This window comes from Hyperolius riggenbachi, chromosome 7 (assembly GCF_040937935.1).
Source record: "Hyperolius riggenbachi isolate aHypRig1 chromosome 7, aHypRig1.pri, whole genome shotgun sequence".
Lineage (NCBI taxonomy): Eukaryota > Metazoa > Chordata > Amphibia > Anura > Hyperoliidae > Hyperolius > Hyperolius riggenbachi.
In genome coordinates this window covers 73,758,297-73,784,949 of record NC_090652.1, presented here as the reverse complement: position 1 = coordinate 73,784,949, position 26,653 = coordinate 73,758,297, and the positions used below count along the sequence as shown (strand labels likewise).

At 44.9% G+C, this 26,653-nt stretch overlaps 1 protein-coding gene across 2 annotated transcripts; it reads right to left on the bottom strand.

Moving 5' to 3' along the window:
* Window positions 1-2,797: 2,797 nt before the first annotated feature.
* LOC137524344 (cytospin-A-like) lies at window positions 2,798-24,968 on the bottom strand. Of its 2 annotated transcripts, XM_068244100.1 has the most exons (14): window positions 24,086-24,968; window positions 23,440-23,649; window positions 22,824-23,243; window positions 22,669-22,715; window positions 19,340-19,442; window positions 19,096-19,157; window positions 14,115-14,248; window positions 11,774-11,870; window positions 8,983-9,049; window positions 6,699-6,765; window positions 6,510-6,612; window positions 5,434-5,550; window positions 3,929-3,988; window positions 2,798-3,846 (listed from the first exon to the last, which is right to left on the bottom strand). In XM_068244100.1, exons 2-14 carry the CDS (start codon window positions 23,480-23,482, stop codon window positions 3,757-3,759), a joined length of 1,410 nt encoding a protein of 469 aa, XP_068100201.1. In that variant the 5' UTR covers window positions 23,483-23,649; window positions 24,086-24,968; the 3' UTR covers window positions 2,798-3,756. The 2 variants fall into 2 exon arrangements, with proteins under 2 accessions (XP_068100201.1, XP_068100200.1); XM_068244099.1 differs by having other exon boundaries at window positions 23,440-24,968.
* Between the last annotated feature and the right edge of the window lie 1,685 nt (window positions 24,969-26,653).

Sequence of the window (26,653 nt, the reverse complement as noted above, 5' to 3'; positions counted from 1 at the left end):
TCAATCGCATCAAAAACGTGGCAGGACGACGATTTTGTTTTGACCAAAATTGCATCGCAATCGGATCGCACTAATGAACATTGCTGCTGCAGTTTCCATTAGTTTAATGTACCTTCAGAATGAAATCGCAAATCACGGGGTAATGGAAAAAGGCCCTGAGAACTTAGAAAAAATGTGGTTACCAGTGGGGAAATGTGTTGTTCCTGTCTTCAGCCCGTAGGTGGCACTGTTGTTGACCCTGTAGTAGTGTTCATTACTTGAATTTCCTGACTACAATACGCAACAATAACCAAGATAGAGAGGAAGACTCAGGTTCACATAGTGGCTGTGTGTAATAGTGCTCCTCCTCATTCTTTATTCCTGATCACGCACTGATGGAAGACAAGATGATACCCAGAGGAGTAACTAGAGGGAAGCAGCTTCTGTGATTGCACTTGCTTTATGACCCTTGTGAGATGAGCCCCAAGCCGTAAGGGGCACCAAGAGGAGGCAAGAAGACGTTCAGGGGCCCCATCAAAGTGTCACTGGGGGGCCCCATGGATTGTGGTCATGCCACTGGTGATGCCTTATATTATGATGGAGATCTGCAGAAGTATGACCTGTCCTCTTGCAGCTGACTTTGTGATGATAACATCATGCCTTGCGGAATGTCCATCCGCATCTGTATAAATAGACATACCACGTCCATCATCCACGGCACTCTCTGTGCATTCCCTGAGACATTGCTGTGTGCCATGGCCTCAATCAGTGGCGTAGCTAAGGAGCTGTAGGCCCCGATGCAAATTTTACAATGGGGCCCCCCAAGCACTTTATACATAACAATTGATACGGCGTACCAAAACCTTCCAATGGCAATTACAGTATCAGAGGTGCAAGAGGGGGATGGGGAGGAGTTTGTTAATGATTACTACTATTCAAAGTATCTATAGAAGTGATTATTATGAGCACAGTGTCAGGAATATACTGGGGTGCTTATGATGTAAGGATAATATTTTCATTTGCCTGTCTGACTGCTATGTACTGTACTTCAGATGCGTATGTATGGGTCATCATCTGGCTTTGGGGGAAGCTGTACTTGTCTGTGTGACAGTGTGGAATACAATTACCCTCAGTTCCTCGGAGAGCAGGGAGCTAATTAGAAGCCCTATTGTCCCATTATACCAATCAGGACATAGTCAGGGAACTTCAAAGACCTACATTTGCATCTAAAGAGGACTTCAGTGAAGAATGCTTGGGGTAATAAGACAATGGCAGAAATGAAGTGTGAAGTCCTTTTGATACCATTTGCTACCTGTGGAAATTGAATTATTGGTGGAGGTGCAACCTCCTTATCTTTGATCAGCTAGGAAGTACTGTCAACAATGGGGTTGTCACCTGTAACGTGGACTAGGGAAATCTTTTCATGTATGTGGGCTATTGTACATTTTTCGCAGGTGGATGTTAGATCTCTGGAGATCCAATTATGACTGAGGATGTAATTAAATCTAGCTCCCCCCCCCCCCCCCCCCGTCCACACAGGCTTACAGCCTCCAGGCGTATTTCATAGTATAAAACCGCAGCTAGGATAGCCACAACTTGTAGTTCTTGGAGGTAGCTCACACGGCTAGAACTAACCTGGTTCCTGACCAGAAGTGCGAACCCCCCGCAACAACACCAGATCGATACGCTGGTACGTTTATTTCCCGTTTATTTTGGTAAGCAAAATCGCTTTGTGTGTTATCTTTGTAACTTTTATCTTGTAACTATTTTCACTTTGTTTTTTGTAATCTTTTTGTATATATTAAGTTCTGCATTGTTCTATGTTTTTCTAGAATATTAAATTATTATTTAATAAGTTTGACTTCTGCCGTACTAAACTAACACTCATAGCCTAGAAGAGACTGAAGTGTAACCGTGTATAAGTTCATGCCTAATTGTACGCTTGAGCAACACTACCGTATGAAATTGTAATTGCATTGTGTGTGGGGGCGTTTGTCATACGTTGGCCTAAGCGCGCAGCTGACCCAACGTACGAACAACGCCAGTGCGAGTAGCAACAGCAGAGTGGCTAACAGTATCGTTCGGAACAACTGTTAGTGGGTCTTTGCTTCACGACAGTGTAAGATTGCAACTGTGTGTGTGTGTGGGTGCGTGGCGTTCCCGTATTTGGCCTAAGCGCAAAGCTGACCCAAATACGAAAACGCAGATTGCGTATTGAGCACTCGATAGCTGAGTGAACGTGTCTAGCAACGCTAGTGGTGGCAGTGGGAAGTGTTTGAGGGGTTCCAGCCTTGTTTGTAGCTTAAATAAGGCTGTTCCCCGCTTAATCTGGTCAAACCCGCAGTCGGGAACCGTATACGCAGGCGTGCCGCGGGCCGGTTCCTGACACACAGGACCAATAGAGAGGTAATACTGTAGTTGAGGGAGGGCCCTTCGGGGCCCCTCTGGCCCAAGGGCCCCGATGCGGTCGCAACCTCTGCAACCCCTATTGCTACGCCTCTGGCCTCAATTCACTAAGCTTTATCAAACACTTTATCGAATGTTTGATAATTTACCTCATGGGTAAAATCTCATTTTGAATTCACTAAGGTGTTATAAATTTATTGAACATTTTATCGATAAAACATTCGATGAATATACTGTATAACACCTTTGTGAAGTCAAAATAAGATTTTACCCATGAGGTAAATTATCAAACGTTCGATAAAGTGTTTGATAAAGCTTAGTGAATTGAGGCCCATGTGTCTTCTGAAGCACCGCTGGGTACACTACACCACTTAAAGTTTAACACTTGTGTTCGGTAGTCACGGAAGCAGTATAACTGAAACTAAGTTTATTTACAGGCTTCAACAGCTCTCTACATAAAACAGCATTTTCACTCTGTGCTCCTAGCTAATAAAAAAAAAATACAGGAACCAACAACCCACAACAGTACAGATCAACAGATAATCATATCAGTTTTACAAGTAGCACAGCGCCATCTACAGCGTACCAAGGATTGGATGTATATGATGTCCTTTCCCCCAGGCACGTCTGTGTTATGTTTGTTGCTCAAGGAACTACTTATATTGTGAGTCCTTCAAGGTAATGGTGTACCATGTGTCTCCTGAGTTATTGCTGTGTCTCATGTGCTCCCTAAGCACTGTGTGTCATTTCCCCTCCCTGAGGTGCCACTGTGTACCGTGTGTGTCCAAGGTTATGTTGTGTACTTGTGTGTCTCCAAGGTTCTGTTGTGTCCAGTGTGTCCATGAGGTAAAGCTGTATACCTTGTAACCCCCGAGGCTCCACTGTCTACTGTTCTCTGACACACATCTGTGTACCATGTGTCACGCGAGGTACTACTATGTACTGTTTGTCCTTTGTAGTAACGCTGTACACTCTATGTATCCGGAGGTACCACTATGTACTGTTTGTCCCCTGAGGAACCACTGTGTTTTTTATGTCTCTGGAAGCACTGCTGTGTACTGAAGGCCCCCCAAGATACTGCATTGTACTGTGTGTCCCGCAAAGTTCCACCGATGCTGGACATGTCACCAGTTGTGGACACTCCAGCAGTCCTGGACACCATTAGTGCAGCTAGGATATGGCAGTGCTCTGGCATTATATTGTCCAGCCAGTCTTGTATAAGACACAGTTATTTTCAGTGGGAGGAGCTATCACAATACAGCTCCACCAATAAATAAAGTGAGAAGCTCTGTGACGCAATCATAGCAGCAGATCCTGACCAATCACAGGAAACAATCGTCACAGGCTGGGCTCTGGAATTGTCGCTCCTCTTCATGCCTCAAACTTCTGGTAAATGGATTCAACGTAGAGAAGCACTTTCTGCCAATCAGGGCCCTGCGTCTGCAGCATGTGATCAGCGGTCTGATGGGAAGAGACAATTGTGAGAGGAGAGAAGCAGAATTGGTGGGGAGGGGGAGTCTGTGAGTGGAAAACGGAGACTCACCAATACAGAGGGGATGCCAATGCTTTCTGCTACCTGGAAAGCCAGCTGGAGATTCTTCCTCTGCAGAGGAGACAGATTATTACCCTCGCATCGATTCAGAACAAGACAGGCTGCAATACGGAACAATTAGATTCAAGTGTGTGTGGCCATGGAATCAGTTTATGACTATCATTATACCTTCCCATGTATGAAGTAATGTGAGAAAGATGTGATTGGGAGGATCTGGTGCCACCGCCATCGGGTTGGCTGCTGGATGCTGAGGCTTGAAAGGATGATGAAAGTTTGTGAACAGTGGCGTCACTATGGGGGTGTGGTAGGTGCAGACCGCACCAGGTGACACCTGCAGAGGGGGCGACACCAAGCTCCAGTCTAAGGGAGAGTGAAGTTTAAGGCTATATAATTATAGACCTTTTTTTAACTACAAAAAAGCATTATTGGTTTTGTTTAGAGTCATGAGATTGGAGGCTTATGGGGTAAAAGAGGGGTGACACCATGAATTCACGCACCGGATGACGCCTCTGTTTGTGAATGTCCGTCAAGGTTATTGGGCAGGGTTAGATGTATATGGGGGAAAGAGGAAAGAGGTGGTTGCTAGAGACTGAAGGTTAAGGTCAGGGATCCAGAAGGGGAGGAGGACAGTTCTCACATTAGATGTTTGAAGAGGGTATTTTTTTCTAAGGGAATGATTATGGATAGTACATCGGGGAAGAAGAACCAAAAACACTCAAGAAACAACATAAAGTACCTCAAGTACAGTATGAGGTACAGTTAGTAACTTCTCAGCCAATACACGGCACTGCTGCCCAATCCTGCCAAGTAACAACCAGAAGTACCTTTCTTGGAGTTTACTGCTATGACTAAACCTCCCACACTGCTGGACATTGGCTCTGCTATTACCACTGCCATATTGGAACATTTCCTAAAGTCCAAAAGAAAACAAAAGCTGCCACAATTATTCATATTGGTTTTCTTGTCTCCTGCTTCAAACAAAGCTGTTATCTGGCCTGAGGCCACCCCCTGCAATGTAAAGGTAGAGGGCCTTCACTTGGCTATAGAAGAGTCAGTGTCTGGCTACCTCCTGCAGTGTGAAGGTAGAGGGACTTCACCTGGCTATAGCAGAGCCAGTGTCTGGTTACCCCCTGCAATGTGAAGGTAGAGGGACTTCTGGTTATAGCAAAATTGGTGTTCAGCCACCCCTACAGTGTTAAAGCAGAGGTGCTCCTCCTGGTCATAGCAGAGCCAGTGTCTGGCCACTCCCTGCAGTGAAAGAGCAAGGGGTCCTCCTCCTGGTTATAGTGAAGTCAGTGTCCAGCCACCCCTAGTCTCTGGGCACCTGCACCAGGCTTGCAAAAAAAAACCCAAAAGAACAAAATCCCTCATCTTTGAGTTTTCCTTAGATTATGAATCTGTGATTTCCCTTATCTATGTACTATTCCCATGACTAGCTAAAGACCATGCTTAGCAGAATGCTATATTATTGTTGTTAGTGCTGTAAATGGTCTTACCTTTTCTAGGGGGCGGAGCTGGTTGTAGGGGATCCTTTCTGGCAGGTAGGAATGTAGGAGGGCACAGAGCGCCATGCCATCCACCCACGAGGAGCTGAAGTTTGTAATCACCACATGCTGAAAAATATATATATTCACAGGTCACCTTGCTCGATGGTGTAAAAAATTTTACTTCTCATCATAATATTTATGAAGGTTGACATCAGACCGCTTCCCTTTCCTCCAAATCCAGGGCACTACCCCCTATCCCCTAATAGGCAATATCCTCCTACCTTCCAACCTGTTTGCTACAGACCAGTTCTGAGCTCTCTTCTTCTGTGTTGTTACTCCTTCAAAGGAATTGGTCTACAACCACCCTAGCAGAGCAGGGACAAGGTCCTCCAGCACCCAAGGCTGAGACACCAAAGTGCGCCCCTCCATCCCTCCCACCCCAGCTATTACACACTGATTGCTATTAGACTAAGAGGGCCACAGGGCCCACAACCTCCCCAACACCTTAATATCTAGTTATCTGGCTTGCAGTCACTGCTATATATCCCCTTTTCTTATTTCTTTCTGCTTCATACACAATTAGGAATGACAGCTGAATGAATTATGCGCCCCCTCCTACACTGAGCCTCTCCAGCCTATGCCTCGGCCCGGCCCTGCACCCCAGTGATCAAGCCCAGATTTATACTTTTATCCACCCTAGGCCAACTTTTGTGCACCTCCCTTTAATGTGCGGCACCTCCCTCCTATTCCTTGTGGAGCCCCCTCTTCCATGTCTAACGTTCATGTACAGCAGCCCCCTTCAGTTATATACAGACCGCTTGGGCAGCAGCTCCCTATGTCCATGTGTTGCTTCACATTTGCAACCTCTCTATTCCATTGACAGCCTCTTCTTCAACATTCAGCAATGTTCTTCCATGTCCAGCAGCCCCTTGGCCAGTTGTCGCTCAAGGTCCAGGCCCTTGTGGCCTTTGCATAAATCTGGCCCTGTCAGTGATATGTCACCCCTACTATCAGTATATCCCCCTCCACCTCAAAGCTTCTTTTCCCTCCTACAAGCGCAGACTGTATGGCAGAGGCTCACCCACCTTATAGCCACAAGTTCGGTCCTGGGCCCAGCGCAAAAAAACACCCCTCTTGGAGCCACCATAGCGACGGAAGAAGGACCCAGAGTCATCAGTCAAGTTCTCCCTGTGAGAAGAGACGATAGATAGATGAGATCTCAAGAGCTTCCAGAGACAGTTATCTATCATGAATGAATGAGAAGAGTGACCCACGTGGCTTTAGACTGGTTTAGTAATGTCTCCAGGCTACCTCTTCGCTCTCGTCGAGATGCTGCAGCATCTTATAGAGGAAAAACAGATATATTCACAAACCGAATTGTAAAAGGTAGCAGCCAGAACCAATCAGAAGACAGAATGTTGCAGACAAGTGTTATATAGAAAGACATCTTCCCTATGTCAGTTTCTGTCACCTGAGTCAATGCTAACCACACACCATATATACTGTATGTGCATCTCTCCACAGACATGAAGAATAAGCAGGCTGGGTTTCCACCTGGATTTTGCAGTTATAGCTTAATTTATTAGTGGTAACATAGCCACAAACAGCACAAAGTTTCGGCACTCGGCATGCTGAAACGTTGTGCTTTTTGTGGCTATGTTACCACTAATAAATTAAGCTATAACCGCAAAATCCAGGTGGAGACCCAACCTGCTTTTTCTTCATGATTGACTTTACACCTTTGTGGGATCTGGGTGTTTGCTGGTTGACTCCCTGGTGTATTAATGGTTGGTGGTTTGAGCTCAGGGGCCATCTTTTCTTTCTGCAATCTCTCCTCAGACATCTGGACCAAACAGACGCTGTATATATGTGCTAAGTGTGCCATGTGTCCACCTCTCCTCAGATGCCTGCGCCAACCACACAATGCATATTTGTGCCATGTGTTTATCTCCCACCAAGCCCTTGGGCCAACCACACACTGTATATAAATGCCCTCTACCCATCTCTCACCAAACTCTGAGGCCAACCACACAACCTAGATGTTTTCTCTAGCCATCTCTTACCAGACTTCAGCCCCAAGCAAACATTGTAGACTTGTCTTCAACTCATCTCCTAAATATGACCAATGGGCCAACTACACACTGTATATGTGCCCTCTGCCCATATCTCACCTCAATCCTGGGACAACCACACACCCTACATGTCCCCTTTACTCTTCTCTCACCTGACTCATGGGCCAACCACACACTCTATATTTGTGCCATTTGCCCATCTCTCACCAGAACTCCGAACCAAACACGCATCCTTAATCTGCTCTATGCTTGTTTTTCACTTGACTCATCATGATACATTGTCATTAAACATTATTCTATAAAGAAGACACATGATCTAATAAAGACAAAATGGATCAAAGCATAGTTGTTTAGCACATAGTCTGCAAATACAGCAATACCAAGATACAACACAAGAGAGAGCCCTGCTCATATGAAATTTCTATCTACATCTGTCCTGTGCCAATTTCTCACCTGACTCCTCGCCCAACCACATAGCTTACATCTGTCCTGTGTCCATTTCTCATCTGACTCCTGGGTCAACCACTCATCCTACATCTGTCCTGTGCCCATTTCTCACCTGACTCCTTGCCCAACCACGTCTTACATTTGTCCTGTGTCTATTTCTCATCTGACCCCTGGATCTACCACTCATCCTACATCTTTCCCTTTGAGCATCTCTCATCTGCCACCTGAGTCTACCCTATATCCTACATTTTTCCTGTGCCCATCTCACACTTGACGGTGGCCAACGACTATTTGTAAATCTGTCCTGTATCCACCTCTATTCTGCACAGACCACGTTAATTGCAGTATTTGTATAGCGCCTTTCTCCTGTCGGACTCAAAGTGCTTGCGAGGCAGCCTCTAGAGCGCACTCAGTAGGCAGTAGCAGTGTTAAGGAGACTTGCCCAAGAAACTCCTTACTGAAATAGGTGCTGGCTTACTGAACAGGCAGAGCCGAGATTTGAACACAGGTCTCCTGTGTCAGAGGCAGAGCCCTTAACCATTACACTATCCAGCCACGTTAGTCCTGCGCCCATCACTGACCTCACTTCTGTTCCACCACATCTGCCATGTGCCTATCTCTCGTCTGACTACTTGGCATATCACATAACAACATTTGTCCTGTGCTCATTGCTCACCTGACTCCCGAGCCAACCACACACCCTACACTTGTTCTGTAATCACGTTCTTCATTTTTTCTGTGCTCATCTCTCTCCCGACTTCTGGTTTAACCACACATCCTACATCTACCCTGTGTCCAGCTTTCACCTAATTTCTGGGCCAACCACACATGCCACATGTCCTAATTCCTGGGCCAGCCCAATAGACCACACCTATCCTAATCCCTGTGTCAACCACTTTCACCACATCTACCATGTTCCCTTAATTCCTGTGCCACCAGACTGGGCAAATCACACACAATATTTCTGTCCTGTACTCATCCCTCACCTGACATTTGGCTCAACCACACAACCTACATTTGCACTATTCCCATCTCTCACCTGATTCTTGGGTCGAGGAGGCACCTGGAGGCACGCTCATTAGGCTGCTTGACTTTACAATAGGGTCCTGTAGTAGAGGGTGAGATAAATAATATGTAAAGTGGGATGATGGGACAGTGGAATGGGGGGTATGAGATGCTGGAGAGGAAGGATGTTGGAAAAGAGGGATTATAGAGGAAGGAAAGTTCACACGATCAAAGGAGAAAAGGAAGAATGAATGAAAGAGGAGAAATGATTATGGAGGTAAGAGAGGTGATAGTAGAGAGATGATGGTTAACATGATGGAAGGATGAGAGGTGGGATGTTAAATAGAGAATAGGTGGCATGATGATGTGGATAATGTGAGAATAAGTACAATGTTGGCAAGAGGAGAGGTGGGATAATGGAGAGAGAAGTCAGATAGCAGAGAGGGGGAGGATGGGATGATAAATAAGGAAAATGGATGATGGAAAGGGAAGAGCTGGAATGATGGAGAAGGGAGCATTGTGTTGGTGAAGAAATAAGAGGAGTGATGGCGCGATGAAGAGAGGTGGATGATGGAAGAAGTGGAAGGATGGAGGAAGAAGAGGTAAGACGGCAGAGACAGGAGGTGTGGGATGATAGAGAGGGAAGAGGTACCATCATACAGAGAGGAGAGGTGGGATGATGGAGAAAAAAGCAGTAAGATGTCAGAGAGAGAGGAGGTGTGGGATGATAGAGGGGGATGAGGTACAATAATAGAGAGAGGGGAGGTGGGATGATGGAGAATGACGAAATGGGATGATGGACAATGGTGAGGTGGAATGATGAGACAGACAGGAGAAATTTAATGATGGAGAGATAAGAAAAGTTATGGAAGAAAGGATGATGGAACATAGAGAGATGGGGTAGTGAAAAGAGGAGAGATGGGGTGAAATAAGGCGAAGTAAAATAATGTAATGAGAAAAAGTGAGGAGATGAAAAAAGAAATGGCATGTTGTAAAATAGAGTGGTAATAAGATAGAGGAAAACAAGGAAATGTGAGACACGGAAGGGAGGAGAGTCGTCATGAAATGTGATGATGAAGAGATAAGAGAAGAGAGAGAGGAGAGGCATGACGATGGACATAGGAGCAGTGGTATGATAGAGAAGAAGAAAAAGAGAGTGGTTGATAGAAAGAGGAGAAGTAGGAGCGGTGGGATGATAGAGAAGAAGGAGAATAGAGTGGTTGATAGAAAGTGGAGAGGTTGGATAATAGAGAGATAAGAAGTGCGTGTGATGATGGGAAGAGAGGTGAGGGGATGATGAAAAAGCAGAGTTGGAGATAGAGAGAAGAGATGTGGGGTGGTGGAGAGATAAGAGGTGGGTGGGATGATGGAGAGAGAATAGGTGGACGATAAATAGAGAAGAGATGTAGTGATGCTGAAGTAGATCTAAGATTATGAAAGGATAATGGAAGATGGAGATATGATACTATGGATAGAGGAGCATTGTGAGGAGATAACAGAGACAGGAGAGGGAAGATGATGGAAGAAGGCAGTGTACATCACTTGTGCAATCAAGTCAATGTATTGCTTGGGAGGAGGTTCCATATTCTGCAGCAAAGGGGTGGGACGATGGAAGAAGAGTAGGGTTGACGGAGAAAGAAGTGGAATGATGAAGAGAGTAGAGAGTGAGGATGGTTAAGACAGGAGAGGTGAGATGGAGGAGAAAGTAGAGATAGGGTGATGTACATATTAAAGGTGGGATGGTGGAAAGATGAGAGGTGGTATGATGGAAAGTAGCATTTGTATGGTAGATGCAGGAGAGGTGAGATGGTAGAGACAGTAGAAGTAGGATGATTGACTTATGAGATGTGAGACAATGTGAACATGAGAGGTGGGCAAATGAGAGGTGGGATGATGGAAAGATGGGTGGTGGGATGGGGAGAACGTAGAGTTTGTGTGGTGAAGACAGGAGAGGTGGTGGAGACAGTAGAGGTAGGATGATGGACATATGAGAGGTGGGCTGATGAAAGATGGGCGGTGGGATGGGGAGATGTTTGTATGGTAGAGGCAGGAGGGGTAGGATAATGGACATATACGAGAGGTGTAGAGACAAAAAAAGAATGGGGACACCGAGAGCCCGATATAGTGTAGTATGTATTGGTAATGAAGGAAGTTAAAGGTAAGTATAGTCATACTCACAAACCAGGGTTACCGCTTAGGCAACCACTGAAAATGCAGGTGGGAAGAACAAGCTTGTCCCCACTCAAGATTAAGAAGTCGCTCTGTGTAGATAAGAAGAAAATTAGGGTTTTCGCCCTTCCACCAAGGGTGGACTAGTAGAATATACGAGTGAACCAAGGCGCCAAACGAATAAAATCTCATAACATTTTTAAAACATGGAAGTGGTGGCGGTGGACTCTTACCCACTCCAAAGGACACCTATCTGACTGCCTGTTGAAGCGGGAACACACCTGTGAAAAGCATTGCAAATATTGTGGAGTATATGAATACATTCTCTTTTATACGTTAACACGTTTCTACTGTCTTGTCCTTTAGAGCGGCTAAGAGTCCAACACCACCACTTCCATGTTTTAAAAATGTTATATTTTATTCTTTTGGCGCCTCGGTTCACTCATATATAATATATGAGAGGTTGGACAAGGGAAAGATAGGTGGTGGGATAGGGAGAAGGTGGAGTTTGTATGGTAGAGGCAGGAGAGGTAGGATAATGGAGATGTGAGACATAAGATGGTGGAGACAGGAGATTTGGGGCAGTGGATAGACAAGTGGGATGATGAAAAACAGAAGGTTTAGGATGATGGAGATGTACTACTATTTGCAGTTACCCTCAATGAAGAAAGGATGACTCCCCGTGGAAGGCTGCGGTATCCTTGAAGAGATCCATTGACATGTGAGGTCTCTGCCCAATCCACAGTGTCTGACCTGCAATGTAGTTATACAGCTGAATTAGCTGGAACTCCCCATCACCTTCAATTATTGCTTTCAGCAGGAAAGAATGAACCACAGGCAGCATATATCAATACCCAGGATCAGAGGATTCCAGCCATGTGCATTAGTAAAAGTAAATTACACTGGTTGCCGGGCGCAAAATTTAAATATTGACCTTGGTCTTTTTATACATAGGAAATGGATATGTACACCCCTTTACTTTCACTCATTTAGGCAGTGGCATATTTAGGGAAATTAGCACCAAGTGGAAGCACTGAAACTGCTCCCCAGGCCATGACTTGAAGTAGGCGTGTCCAATTTTAATAGTGCCATGACCGGCAAGGGCTGTCAAACAGTGAGACATAAATAGGTTAATTTAAAGAAATCGCCCCTAAAAATAATTAGGCAACGCAACAGCATATGACTCAAATAAAAACTAGACAGGATGTTCTCAATTAGCAAAATTAGCCAGACATTTCTCCCAAATAACATAATTAGGCAGCATGTCCCATCCCAGTGAAAGCCCAGACCCTTGTAAGAGACAGCCCCCCCCCCCCCCCCCCCCATTGACAAACTCCAGTAACAAATATCACCCCATGACAGTCCCCAGTAATAGACAGCTACCCATTAAGAACCACAGACCTGCACTCACTGCACTCACTTCAGACCAGCCAGCATTCATCTGCACCGCTTGCTATCTCCCCCATCACATCCTCCGTGGCTGAAACGTGTGAGGAGGGAGCTGGGAGATGCCAGACAGCCAAGATGAATGCTGACCAGGCTAAAGAATCTGGACACAGCCACTTTGATAGGGAGCAGGGGTCCAATGCATGTGGAAGGTATGCAGGGGCTTCACCTCCCTCCTTCTCTCTACCCTATGGCTGCTCTATGTCCTAAGTTATGCAACAATAATCCTGTTCCCAGAGTACACTTGGTGCGCAATACCCTACATATGTCTCTGCTGTCTGAGAGCCGAGTCTGTGCAGCTCAGCCCAGTAATGTCGCCCATACACAAAGATGTGTATGCACCTTTCCTCCTCATTACACATAATCGTTTTATTATATCACAATGATGGCCCCAACCAAGCCTCAGCCATCATGCAGCCACACCTTGAAGAGCTTCTGCTAGCATACAAAAGGAGGTGCTAGGAAACTGTGGGCCATTAGGATAAAGCTGCAGCTGTTATAGGAGAGGTCTGGACCCCGGAGACCAGAAGGATGAAGGAGCAGCTGTGATAGGTGAGGTCTGGACCCCGGAGACCAGAATGATGGAGTAGCTGTGATAGGAGAGAGAGGCCTGGACCCCAGAGACCAGAAGGATGAAGGAGCTGCTGTGATGGGAGAGGCCTGGCCCCCGGAGACCAGAAGGATGAAGGAGTAGCTGTGATAGGAGAGGCCTGGCCCATGGAGACCAGAAGGATGAAGGAACACCTATGACAGGAGAGGCTTAGACCCCCGAGACCAGAAGGATGAAGGAGCAGCTATGAAAGGTGAGGCCTGTCCCCCGTAGACCAGAAGGATGAAGGAGTAGCTGTAAATTGTTTTTACATGAAGAGTGCGACCATACCCATCTTGTCTAGACACCCCAGTGGAGTCGGGTTTATAGATTTCCACCTGCTTACAGCGGTTGTTTGGAAAGTTGGAGATGTTGCATGGTAGAAATAAGCACTGGCTTGGCTGAAGAGTGTCAGGACATGAAAGTGCCATCACCAGCCAGTGACAGTTTTTCGCCTTCCTGCTTCAAAGGAGCCCAGCTCTGTGGCTGCAGGCAATTCCACAGCAGCTAATCTGGGGTATGAATGGTAGAACACAGCTGGTGCTCTACACCCCAAATTATCTGTAGCCCAAGGTGCAGGTCATGTCTTCCATATTCAAATACATATCTGCATTTAGCTGCTGTCTTTTGTACCATTTTAGGACAGATTCTGTTCTTCTTACAGTGCTGTACCCAAACCTGTCCTCTATATCCAGGATGTATCTGTTACCAGTGACCTACAGAGGGACAATACTAGACTTCCATCATGTGTTTTATCTTGTCCTAAGAGTAAGTGACTTTTGCAGCTGCTGTCTAGCATTAATCGTTGATGCTGATCTTACTGGTAACCAGGATTAGCAAATCCTTCAGTTTTGGTTCCCTAATGGGCAGTTCCAGACTTCATTCCCTGTGACCTCCCCACTTACCACCCTCCAGGAAAAAACTTTGTAGCCAAAAACAGATGACATGATAGAGGCACTCACCCTTTGCCTCGGAGCTTCCTGTTCTCCTTCTCGCTTCTCTCTAGCTTCTCCTGGGCCTCTTCCCGGAATCTCTCAGCCACAGTCACAGCTGTTCGGAGGTCAGACTGTAGGAGGTTGAGGTCCTGCACTTCACCCTGCATAAAAAGGGAAGCTATAGCATTCAAAATTTGGTGAGGCTGTATCCATGCTAAACTACCAATCCCACATGGAAAAGTTCCTACCAATCCCAAGTGGAGAAGACACCAAGAGTCTATCAACCCCAGTTGAAGAAGTTTCTACCTATCCTAGGTGAAGAAGCTTCTACCAATCCCTGTGGAAGAAATTTCTACCAATCCCAGGTGAAGAAGTTTCCACCAATCCCAGGTGAAGAAGTTTCTACCAATCCCAGGGGAAGAAATTTCTACCAATCCCAGGTGGAAAAGTTTCTACCAATCTCAGGTGGAAAAGTTTCTACCAATCCAGGGTGGAAAAGTTTCTACCAATCCTGGGTGGAAACATTTCTACCAATCCCAGGTGGAAAAGTTTTTACAAATCCTGGGTGAAGAAGTTTCTACCAATCCCAGGTGAAGACGTTTCTGCTCTCATATTTTAGTAAACTCCTCCACATCTGTATTGCTCCTCGCATTTTGTTTTGCTTCTGAGGTGATTGGGAATGTAGACTAAAATGAAACCAGTGACCCCCTATCCGGATAAAAATAATGACTTCTTAGCGAGATCTGCCAAGATGTCCTACCACTGTTATAGCAAAATGGGAAAGGAGCTTATCTTTTATTCATTTATAACTTATTTAGTCAATCTTTGCCCATTGTTAAATATTTTCAAATCTTTTCCCTCCCTGATTTATCACAGGTGAGATATTTACTGCTTGGAAGGTGCATCAACGCAGAATGTTTGTTTGTTGAGTGAACCAAAGTGAGCACCTGGTCTCCCAGAATGCTCTGGGGCAAAAGGCTGCATAACCAAATAGTCTAGGCTAAACATCACTGGGAGGGCGGGGCTACATACCAATATACAGCAGAATATACATATAGGTAGTCTTTCTAATCCTGAAACCAGGATAATTAACATAAAATTAGGTATCCTGAATAATGCAATACATTATACTATATGTGGTTGCATACCCCTTTAAATATATAAATATAATACTTTGCCATGAGTGAATCTTCAGTTTGGGTGTTGGAGGGACTCCCTTGACCTTATGATAAAGGGGAGACAGAAACCTACTTCTCCCCGAAGCCCAGCTCAGAGGTAAGAGAGCTCTGATTGGTGGTGGCTTTTGGCCAAGGAAGCATGAAAACAATTCTCTGAGTATGGTCTAATTCTCTTAAATGAATTATGTGAATGTTTTATAGATCAGTGTTTTGGAATATACAGTTTTCCTTATAAGTTTACATACCCTGAATTTATGATTCCTTAGCAAATAGATCACAGGTGAAGGTGGTTACCTCTAATAGCCATTAGAACCAGTTGTGTCAAGTTGCGTGCATGTTATTAGGCGAAATCACCGGGTATTGTAAACTTTTGATTATGGTAATATTGGGAGATTGTGTAGGGATCCTGATTTAAAGTGGACCTGAACACTTGCACAGGACTGAAGCAATACATAGAGAAATGCACCCTGTATGTATTTAGAGAGTTTAGCCTGTTTAATTCCCCCTCATTTGTGTCTAATCACAAGTTGTAATTTGATCTCTCCTCTGTGTCACATGACTGCCTATGGCAGAGATGGCAGATAAGGCCATTTGAAAGCACAGGAGGTTAACAGTATGTCTGCTTCCATGAATCAGGAAGTAGAAACACTGCAGATTTATTTTAGGATTTGTATCAGGTGTAACAAAGAAATGTTTTTGTGTTTAAAGGTTATTGTGCTGTTGCTTATCTTTTAGAGTGGAGAGGACGTTCTGAGTTCAGGTCTGCTTTAAAAAGATTAAAAACAGTTGATTGTCAATAAATGGCATCAGCCAACTACTAACGATGAGTGAAATAAAAGTTTTTGTGTTATCATTCATATTTTATGAATAATGGTTAAGAAATCATAAATTCTTCCAGGGTATGCAAACTTATGAGCACAACTATGCCTGTATTTCCATAGAAATGAAGGAATGATGTGCAGGTCAGCTGAAGGGGCACATCATGGGAGTAAATATGTAGAGTATACAATATACACGTGTCTTCCATATTACTGCTCACATTTGTTTTGCTATTGATGTGAAGTGCACTTTGATGAGAAGAGTTGCCAGAAATGATGCCAACTTCCCCTACATTGACTATGGTAATTACTCATCAGATTAATCTATCATTTTCACATTAACTGGAAGCGATGTACTATGGGGGTCACTAAATATGTTCAGCAGGGCTGGGCAGAGGCAAGAGAGGCTCCAGCCTCAGGGCGCAGTGTAGGAGGGGGAGCACATAACTCACTCAGCTATCATTCCCCTATTGTGTTTGATGCAGAGAGAAATAAGAAAAGGGGATACATGGCAGTGACTGCAAGCCAAATAACTAGAGATTAAGGTGTTGGGGGCCCTGGGGTGCCTCTTAGTCTAATAGCAATCAGTGTGTGTGACGGCTGGGGTGGGAGGGATGGAGGGGGAAATTGTTCTTGGCATCATGAGCTATGACTTAGGCCACATACACACATCAGACCATAGTCTTTGGAAAATGAAAGACCACAGACCAATTTTACCCCCTTCCATGTAGTATGAGAGCCATACCTACACAGTCTATTCTATGGAGCTGAACTCCCCATCAGACAGAAATCTTTGCAAGATGCTGCACACACAGATGCTGTACAGACACAAAAGATCAGTATCTGCAAAAGATCCGTTCCTGCCAAAGATCCGTTCCTGCAAATTGCATTCATAGTCTGAGATCTGCAGATCATCATACACACCTTGTTTAACAGACATTCATCTGCAGACCAGATCCACCAGGATGGATTTTCAGATCTGCAGATAATTGTCTGATCTGCAGATGAATGTCCATTAAACAAGGTGTGTATGAGGATCTGCAGATATCATAGAATGCATTTTGCAGGAACTGATCTTTTGCAGATACTGATCTGTTGAATGTGTGCAGCATCTTGCAAAGATTTTTTCTGATGGGGAGTTCAGCTCTATAGAATAGACTGTGTGGGTATGGCTCATATACTACATGGAAGGGGGTAAAATTGGTCTGTGATCTTTCATTTTCCAAAGACTATGGTCTGATGTGTGTATGAGCTTTAAGGAGCCATGTTTCTGCTCCGATACGCGTGAGCTATTTTACTGTACTGTCCATTAATGCTGCAATAAAGATTGGACTTTTACTTCACCTCCGGTGCAGATTCCTTCTTAGGATTGGTATGTTTATGGCTTGTCGTTTTCCTGCTCCCGATGGTATGAAAATGTGGTGGTTGTAGTGACCTATTCTTGGTCTACATGGTCCTTGGCCTCAAATTAGCTCTATTTGGCTCTTTTTGGCCCTCTACAAAAAAATCAATAGCTTTGAATCTCCAGTGGCCATTAAATTGGCAATGCCTCTACCTTGCAAATACTACGGTTAACTGTTTTCAAATATGTGCCTGGATTTTCAGGGACATGTGGGGTTAATTGGCATTGTTCATGATTCATTTTCCTGGAGTGATGCATTATGGGCAGAAATGGATTAAGATGAAATGGGGTCCTAGGCCAGATAGCAGTTTTTGCTCATCGCTAAATTTTTTTTTTTTCTAGTAAGATTTGGTGGGGGCTAGAAACCACCAGACCCCTAGTCTTTCTCCGGGCCCTAGGCAACTGCCTAGGTTTGCCTTGTGGATGATCCAGCTCTGATTATGGGAGTTAATTTGTAGACCGTATACATGACATCCCTGTTACCAGAGACTTGCAAATATAATACTGTTGGCCACAGCACAAGTCACATAAAAGGGAGCTGAAACAATGTCAGTAATGTTGGGGTCAGAGCCAGGACAAAGTCCTCCAGTACCCAAGGCTGAGACACCAAAGTGCGCCCCTCCATCCCTCCCACCCCAGCCGTCACACACTGATTACTATTAGACTAAAGGTGGCCACTAATGGTCCAATTTCTAGCGAAAAATCGTTTGAGCGATCAGAAATTCTGATCGGATTGGTTGTAAATAATCTCCATTGGTGGACACAATCGATTATGAACGAGTGAAAAAAATGTCGTCCGAATGAATTTTCGTCGAACCAAAATTTGGATTTTCTTGTTGGTTGTGATAGATAGGAAGCAAAAATTGGTTCGTTGATGGTGTAGTGAACGATGTATTACAATATTTCACTTCCGATCAGAATTTCTGATCGCTCGAACGATTTTTCGCTAGAAATTGGACCGTTAATGGCCAGCTTAAGAGGCTCCCAACCCGGCAACACCTTAAGCTGGCCACTAACGGTCCAATTTCTATCGAAAAATCGTTCGAGCGATCAGAAATTCTGATCGGATTGGTTGTAAATAATCTCCATTGGTGGATACAATCGATAATGAATGAGTGAAAAAAATGTCGCCCGAATGAATTTTCGTCGAACGAAAAATTGGATTTTCTTGGTGGTCGTGATAGATAGGAAGCAAAAATTGGTTAGTTGATGGTGTAATGAACGATTTTTCATCCGATCAGAATTTTTGATTGCTCGAACGATTTTTCGCTAGAAATTGGACCGTTAGTGGCCAGTTTTAATATCTAGTTATCTGGCTTGCAGTCATTGCCATGTATCCCTTTTCCTTATTTCTCTCTGCTTCAAACACAATAGGGGTATGATAGCTGAGAGAGTTGTGCATCCCCTCCTACCCTCCTACACTATGTCTGAGGCTGGAGGCTCTCTTACCTCTGCCCCGGCCTGGCCCTGGTTGGGGGGGGGGAATTAGTCTGCAATGAAAATGGTAGAATGGTACATTTATTTTGTGAGACTGAAGGCGATGGCGCAGGAGTACAGGGGGTTATTGCAAGATGATCTAGCTCTGGTGGAATGAGTGGGGATCAACTAACCTGAAGCTCCAAGATTCTCTCAGTTAGTTTCACGTTCTCCGACTGCAGCTGATGAACTCGTTCTGAAAAGAGAGGAAAGATCTCCTAAGTTTCTGCACATTACAGTCAGCACTACGAGCTGCTCCTTCACTGTGTAATACAGGCATAAGGCCTGCCTGGAACGCCTTCCACAAGCATGCACTCTGCTATTACTGCTGGGAAATGAGGCGCATCAGCTTAGGTTGCGCCCATATCCTCCTCTCACCTCTCAGCCGGTCCTTCTCCTTGCTGTCCTCTTGTTGGACCCTGAGGGATTCCAGAATTCTTGCATGACCAAATTCCAGGCGTTCTCGTTCACTCCTGAGAACCTGTGACAGGGAAATTCCAAGTTCATCAGTTACACTGCATAGAGGGAGGAGTAGTACACAGAGGGTGGTGGGAGGAGTACTGAATAAGATAGGGTAGGAGCACTACATGGTGGTCAGCGTAATGACCTACTTAAGATTATGCAAAATTTCGCGTAATTCACAAAATTATGAAGATAATCGAAAATGTGTAATTTAACGGTATTACGTGAAATTTCGCATTTATTCGAATTTTGTAATTACGATCGTTTTTCTTAATTACAATCATTTTCATAACGGAAACGTATCGTAATTTCGTGTTTAACGCGGAAATTTGGCTGTTCTCGAAATTGTGTTCCAGTCCAGAGCCTCCTGACACATTTAAAGTGTCAACACATGCAGAGACCTTTGCATTATCAGATATTGCAAGGCCCAAAACCAAGTGTCTCAGCATGCATGACCGCTAAGTGCAACTTGCCAAAGAGCACCTGTCTTAGAAGTGACTGCAACAGCACGTGTAGGGACCTTTGCATTATCAGGTATTGCAAGGCCCAAAACCAAGTGTCTCAGCATGCATGACCGCTAACAGGACCTTAGCAATAAGCACCTGTCTTAGTAGTGGCTGCAGATAGAGCCTCCTGATACATTTAAAGTAACAGCGCATGCAAGGGCTTTTTCATTATTAGTGCTTGCAATCAGTAATTGCAATCAATGAGTGACTTTCCTGAGTTTAGTAATTAATTACCTTTACATAACTACTATTAAAACGAAATTACGGTCATTTTCATAATTAAAATTACTGTTTCTATCGTAAACACGAAAATACAAAATTACGCAACGGAAATTTTGGTTACGGAATTTAGAATTACCGTTTGAAAGGCAATTACGAAATTGCGATTTCGCAATGTAGTGGCAAAATTTGTGCCCGTAATTACGGAAACACGAAATTACGCAAATTTTGGCTCAACACTAACTACATGGTGGGGAGCCTGAATAAGGTTGGGGAGGAGCAGAACAGAGGGGTGGGAACCTGTGTATGGTGGCAGTGGACACAACACAGAGGGAGCTGGATGAATGAAGTGGGGCAGAAGCAATACACAGGGGGAGGAGCCTGAATAAAGAGGGGTAGGAGTGCTACATGAGGGAAAACCTGAATAAGATGGGAGAAGAGCACTACATGGGGGCAAGCCTGAGCCTCAGTAAGGTTTGAAGAGGAGCATTTCATGAGGAAAGGGGGGAGTAAGCCTGGGTAGTGCTGGGTAGTGAGGAAGCTGGCCAGATGAAGTAAAGGAGGAGCATTGCACATGAGTGGTGGAGGTGGGTTGGGTAGAGCAGAGGAGGAACACAACACAACGCAAGCAGGATGAATGTAATAGGGGGCACTAAATGGTCGGAACAGAACTACATAAAGGGACACTATTTGAGGGAGCAGCCGTGGTACTGTGTGGGGAGGAACACAGATCAAGCCTGGATAAAGTAGTGGGGGACATTACTTAGGAGAGAAACTTGAGTAGAACAGGAGAGGGGCACTGCCTAGGAGGAGGAGCCTCAATAAAGGAGAGGCCCTACGTATGGGAAAAGCCTAAGTACTGGGAGGAAGAACTAGGCCTAGATGGGGTACAGGGGGAGAACCGTAAAGGAGGAGGAGCCTGGGGAGTGTGGGAGAGAGACACAGAGCACAGAGAGAGAAATCTGGATAAGGTGTGGGAGGAGCGCTACAGAAAGAGAGTGATAGCTGGGTAGTTTGGGGACACAGCACAGCAAGAAAATAAGGAGGAGGAGTCACACAGAGAAGAAGGAAAGACACAACACAGGAGAAGCAGCCTGTGTAAAGCGAGGGTGGAGTATAACATGGGGAGGAGCCTAGGAAAGTGGGGGAGGAGGGGCAGAACAAAGGGAGAGCATCCTGGAGAAGGTGAGGAGGAAGCATTAGGTGGGTAGGAAACTGGGGCTTATAAGGGTTGCAGACAGTACAGGGGGAGGTGCCTGGATAAGGAACCAGCAGAGGTACACAACACATGATGAGCAGGTCTGGAATGGGGAGTAGGAAGAGTACTACACGGAGGGAGGAGCCTTGATGGAGTAGGCGGCACTCAGCACAAAGGGAGCTGCCTAGGTGTGGTGGATTGGAGCACAACATGGGGGAGAAGTCTCTGTGTGGGTGTGGGAAGGGGAACTTTTTCATATTCTATGATACTAGGAAAAGAGAAAAATTAAATTAATTCTTATAACTAGTACTTTAACCATGGCCTTATAATTTGTGATACTAACCTGACCAATACCAGACACACAGCCACACGATAATGTCACCTATCCCTCACCTCAATGGTGTGGTACCTATAGGTACCATTCCTGGTACTAACCGTAATCTTTAGACTCCAGAGCACCACACAACCAGCACCACCACCCTGCACCACCACCCTGCCCTCAATACATTTTAGCACTTTCTTCTTATTTTATCTTAAATGTCTGCAAATGGGAGACTGGACTTGCATCTTGCTACTACTCAGCCCTTAAAGGACAACTGTAACAAGAGGGGGATGTGGAGGCTGCCATATGTATTTCCTTTTAAGCAATACCAGTTACCTAGCTATCCTGCTGATCCTCTGCTGGATACTTTTATCCATAGAACCTGAACAAGCATGCAGCAGATCAGGTGTTTCTGACATTATTTTCAGATCTGACAAGATTAGCTGCATGCTTGTTTCTGGTGTTATTCATACACTACTGCAGCCAAATAGACCAGCAGGGCTGCCAGGCAACTGTTATTAATTAAAAGCAAATAAATATGGCAGCCTCCATATTCTTCTCACTACAGTTATCCTTTAAATCTATGTACACACGCTGGATTGAACGCGGATGTGGCTGCTGATAGAGAATGCCTTGGACAAGAATCTTGAGTCAATCTAGTGCGTGTACAGTGCCAGATCTTTGAAAACCTCTGACAAGCAAGGAGCACATTGTTCTCAACAATCCAACACCAGAGGTAAACAGTTCTGTCATGCACTGCTTAATTTCTCTCACCCATCTACATAGCAACAGATGCGTTCGCCAGCCAGGTAGCTAGTGACGCATCTGTACAGTGTTGGCTCTCCACTGTCGGCTAAGGGATAAGGTCTCTGTCCCTGCCAGAAGTCCCTCAGTGTGTATGAGGCTTTAGACGTCCATTTTAACTCAAATTTCGGATGATGGGATCCTTTCAGTACAGCTCATATGTTATCTTTCTGTGCAATAGCCTGAGTTATCTCACCTGAATGTCTTTGAAATTTGACTTCTCACCTCCCGTTGTCTGTATACCTGGAAAAGACAAAAAATCTGTCTATGTCAGATGGAGAAGTGAACCAGGCCGTGGACATTTAAAAGTGAAAATAAAAGAGAGAGGGAAAGGGTCTGCATACGTCTTACCTGCATTCTGAGCTTCGTACTGACTCCTTAAGTCCCTCAGCTCTCTCAGACCACATTTCAAGTCTTTTCTGACTTGCATGAGTCGGGCCTCCCAACCCAGAGCAGTGTCCAGTATCCGAGTCTCTTCCGTACTGTTTCTGGAGGTCAGAAGCCCCCTGAGCTGGGCATGCATTTGGTCCAAAGCATGAGATGCTTCCTGGATCCGCTCCACAGCCTGACTGAAGGGGGCTCCCCAGCTATCCACGCCCTTCTTTTCATCACGCTCAGTCTTTGGTTCCTCAAAGGCAGGTCCTGTGTCCATGGGGATGGGACTTGGTTCCGGACTAGCCATTGGTGTGTAAAAGGTGTCCCGAGTGGGAGACTGGGTTGGGGTTTGGTGAGGTTTGTATAGAGAAGGAGAAACAGGGGATGCCAAGTCATCTGTAAAAACAAAATGCTTATATTGTTTCCTTTAAGAAACCAAAGGAGATTCAATGAAAACTATAAAGTGAATTGTAAAAGATAAATATCTCAGTACACAGACAAATGTGACACATAGAGAAATAAAAGCTTATAGAGGAAGAACCATGAGAGCAAGAAGATAAAAGACTTAAAAAAAAATATCTACCAGACTTACCTGTTTGCATTTCAGGAGCATTTTTTACATTGTTTCCACCCATATTTAGGAATAGATGAAGGGCCTGAAAAAAGGCTAGAGATCTTTATAGGATAATGGAAGTCTTGGAAAGAAGCTGGAGATCCGTAGAGGACACTGGAGGTCTTGGGGAAAAAAAAGCTGGAGATCCTTAGAGGAAGATGGAGAGGGTTCAAATCTCAAAATAAGATCCTAGGGACAAAACGGAGAGATGGAATTTGAGAGTAGGACCAAAGTTCGGAGGAAACTCCTAGGAGGAGACTGAATATTCTGGAAAAATAAATGCGTCCTAACAGGATAAAAGTTCTGCGTAAAAAATTAAGGTCCGTGTAAAAATATTGAGGTCCTAGGAAAAGGCTGCAGGCCTTGTGAGGAAAATTACGATTCTGGAAGAAGGATGGGAGTTCTAAGGGAAAGGTGTAAGCTCTCAGACAACAATGCCAGTCCCAGGAAAACTCTGAAAATTATGAATCTTCCAGCCCTAGCATAAACCTGGAGTTTGTAGGAATGCGGAGAGAAGGAAGTAGTTTGCTAGTACAGATACTCATTCTTATTGGTAACTGATGGTCCTGGGAGATGAATACTGACCCCAAAGGAAGGGTGCTGCGTCCAAGAGATTGATAATTACCTTTGAGGAAGTGATCACTCCTGGGAAGTGGATGTGAACCTGAAAGAAAGGGTGTAGCTCCTGTGAGATGGATGCTGACCTTGGAGAAAAGGGTGGATCCTCAGGCAAAAGTATACTGATCCTGTCAGATGAATTTTTGTCCTGCTAGGCAACTGTTGGTCATCAAATAGGCATCACTCTAAGGATGGAGGATTGAAGGCAGGCCCCAAATTATAGATGCGGATCCCTGGAGATCCTCTAAGCAACATATGGTGGACTTGGAAGATAGATTGTGGACCCAGGTGAAAGATAGTTGCACCAGGAGATCATTGCTGAAACTAGCAATGCTGCCCCTAGGATCTTAACATCCAGAATGACAGAAGACAATCCTAGGAGACTGATATCAATCCTTGGAGATAGACAGTGGTCCTAAGAGACAGATGATGGTGAGGGATGATGCACTCCTGGGAAAGGAAAATTAATCCTGGGTTGGAGGTGACAGTCTTGGAGATGGATGTTAATCCTGGAAGAGAGGAAGTGGTCCTGAATGACAGATGGTGGTCTCAGGATGTAGGTGAGAGTTTTATAAGATCCACTTTATGCCTGAGAGGTAGATAGGTCCTGAGTGATGGATATTAGTCTTGGGATATAGACAGTTGTCATGAGGGTTGCATGCTAGTCCTGGTTAAGATAAGGCGGTCTTGAGTTGGAAATGACAGTCCCAGGAGTTCAGTAGACCTGTAAGAGCGAGTGGTCCCAGGTATATGAAGAACATAGAGACAGAGGCTGGTGTGAGGCAGCCGGAGAGACAGACACACCTGTCACAGACAGCCAGGACTGGGTTTTCCTGCAGAACCTCTTTCCGTTCTCACTATCGCTCCATCACTTTCTCGTCACGCTTTGAGCTCCTCCTGTCTCTGCTGGTGAAATCCTGTGTGACCGCATTACTATGCAGTGAGTGCACACCCAGCACACCAGGCTGGCACACTGTGACACTCCACACCCAGCTGACAGCAACAATCCTGACCGCTCCCTGCAGCAAGTCCTGACCTGTGTGTGTGTATTTGTGTGCACTCAATGTGTGTGTGTGTTTATATACACTGTAACACTGTGTGCACACGGACACATGTATACACTGAGATCACTGTAACACTAGGTGCACGCCAACATGTATTCAATGACCTCACTGTGACAGTGTGCACCATAACCTGTGTGTGTATGTATGTGTGTATATATATATATATATATATATATATATATATATATATATATATATATATATATATATATATATATATATATATATATATATATATATATATATATATATATATATATATATATATTCACATTCACACACTGACCTCACTGTGACAGTGTGCACTCTAACCTGTGTGTGTGTGTATACACTGAACTTACTGAAATACTGTGTGCGCTCCAATGTGTGTGTTTGTATACACTGACCTCACTGTAACAGTGTGAACCCTAATCTGTGTGTATACACTGACCTCACTTAAACACTGTGTGCACCAAAGTGTGTGTGTGTGTGTGTGTGTGTGTGCGTGTGAATGTACTGTATGTGTGTGTGTGTGTGTGTGTGTGTGTGTGTGTGTGTGTGTGTGTATGTGTGTGAATGTGTGTGCACCCAATGTGTGTGTGTTTATATACTGTACACTGTAATACTGTGTGTACCCAAACATGTATACGCTGACATCACTGTAACTAACACCTGGTGCACGCAAACATGTATGTATATTTAAATGACCTCACTGTGACAGTGTGCCCCCAAACCTGTGAGTGTATACGCTGACCTCACTGCAATACTGTGTGCACCCCAGAGTGTGTGTGTGTATACACTGACCTCACTGTAATAGTGTGCTCTCTAATCTATGTGTGTATACACTGACCTCACTGTAACAGTGTGCTCTCTAATCTATGTGTGTATACACTGACCTCACTGTAACACTGTGTGCACCACAATATGTGTGTGTGTATACACTGACCTCACTGTGTGTATACACTGACCTGGGGCCCATCTCACCCTTGTGAGATGGGCCCCAGGCTGTGAGGGTCACCACAAGTGGGAGATAAGGGAAAGGGTGTGAACATTGGGGGGCCCCTCAACGTTTTGCTGGGGGCCACATAATGTATAGCTATGCCCCTGTGTGCACCCCGATATGTGTGTGTCTATACACTGACCTCACTGTAACCCTGTGTGCACCCCAATATGTGTGTGTGTATACACTGACCTCACTGTAACCCTGTGTGCACCCCAATATGTGTGTGTGTATACACTGACCTCACTGTAACCCTGTGTGCACCCCAATATGTGTGTGTGTATACACTGACCTCACTGTAACCCTGTGTGCACCCCAATATGTGTGTGCGTATACACTGACCTCACTGTAACACTGTGTGCACCACAATATGTGTGTGTGTATACACTGACCTCACTGTAACCCTGTGTGCACCACAATATGTGTGTGTGTATACACTGACCTCACTGTAACCCTGTGTGCACCACAATATGTGTGTGTGTGTATACACTGACCTCACTGTAACCCTGTGTGCACCCCAACATGTGTGTGT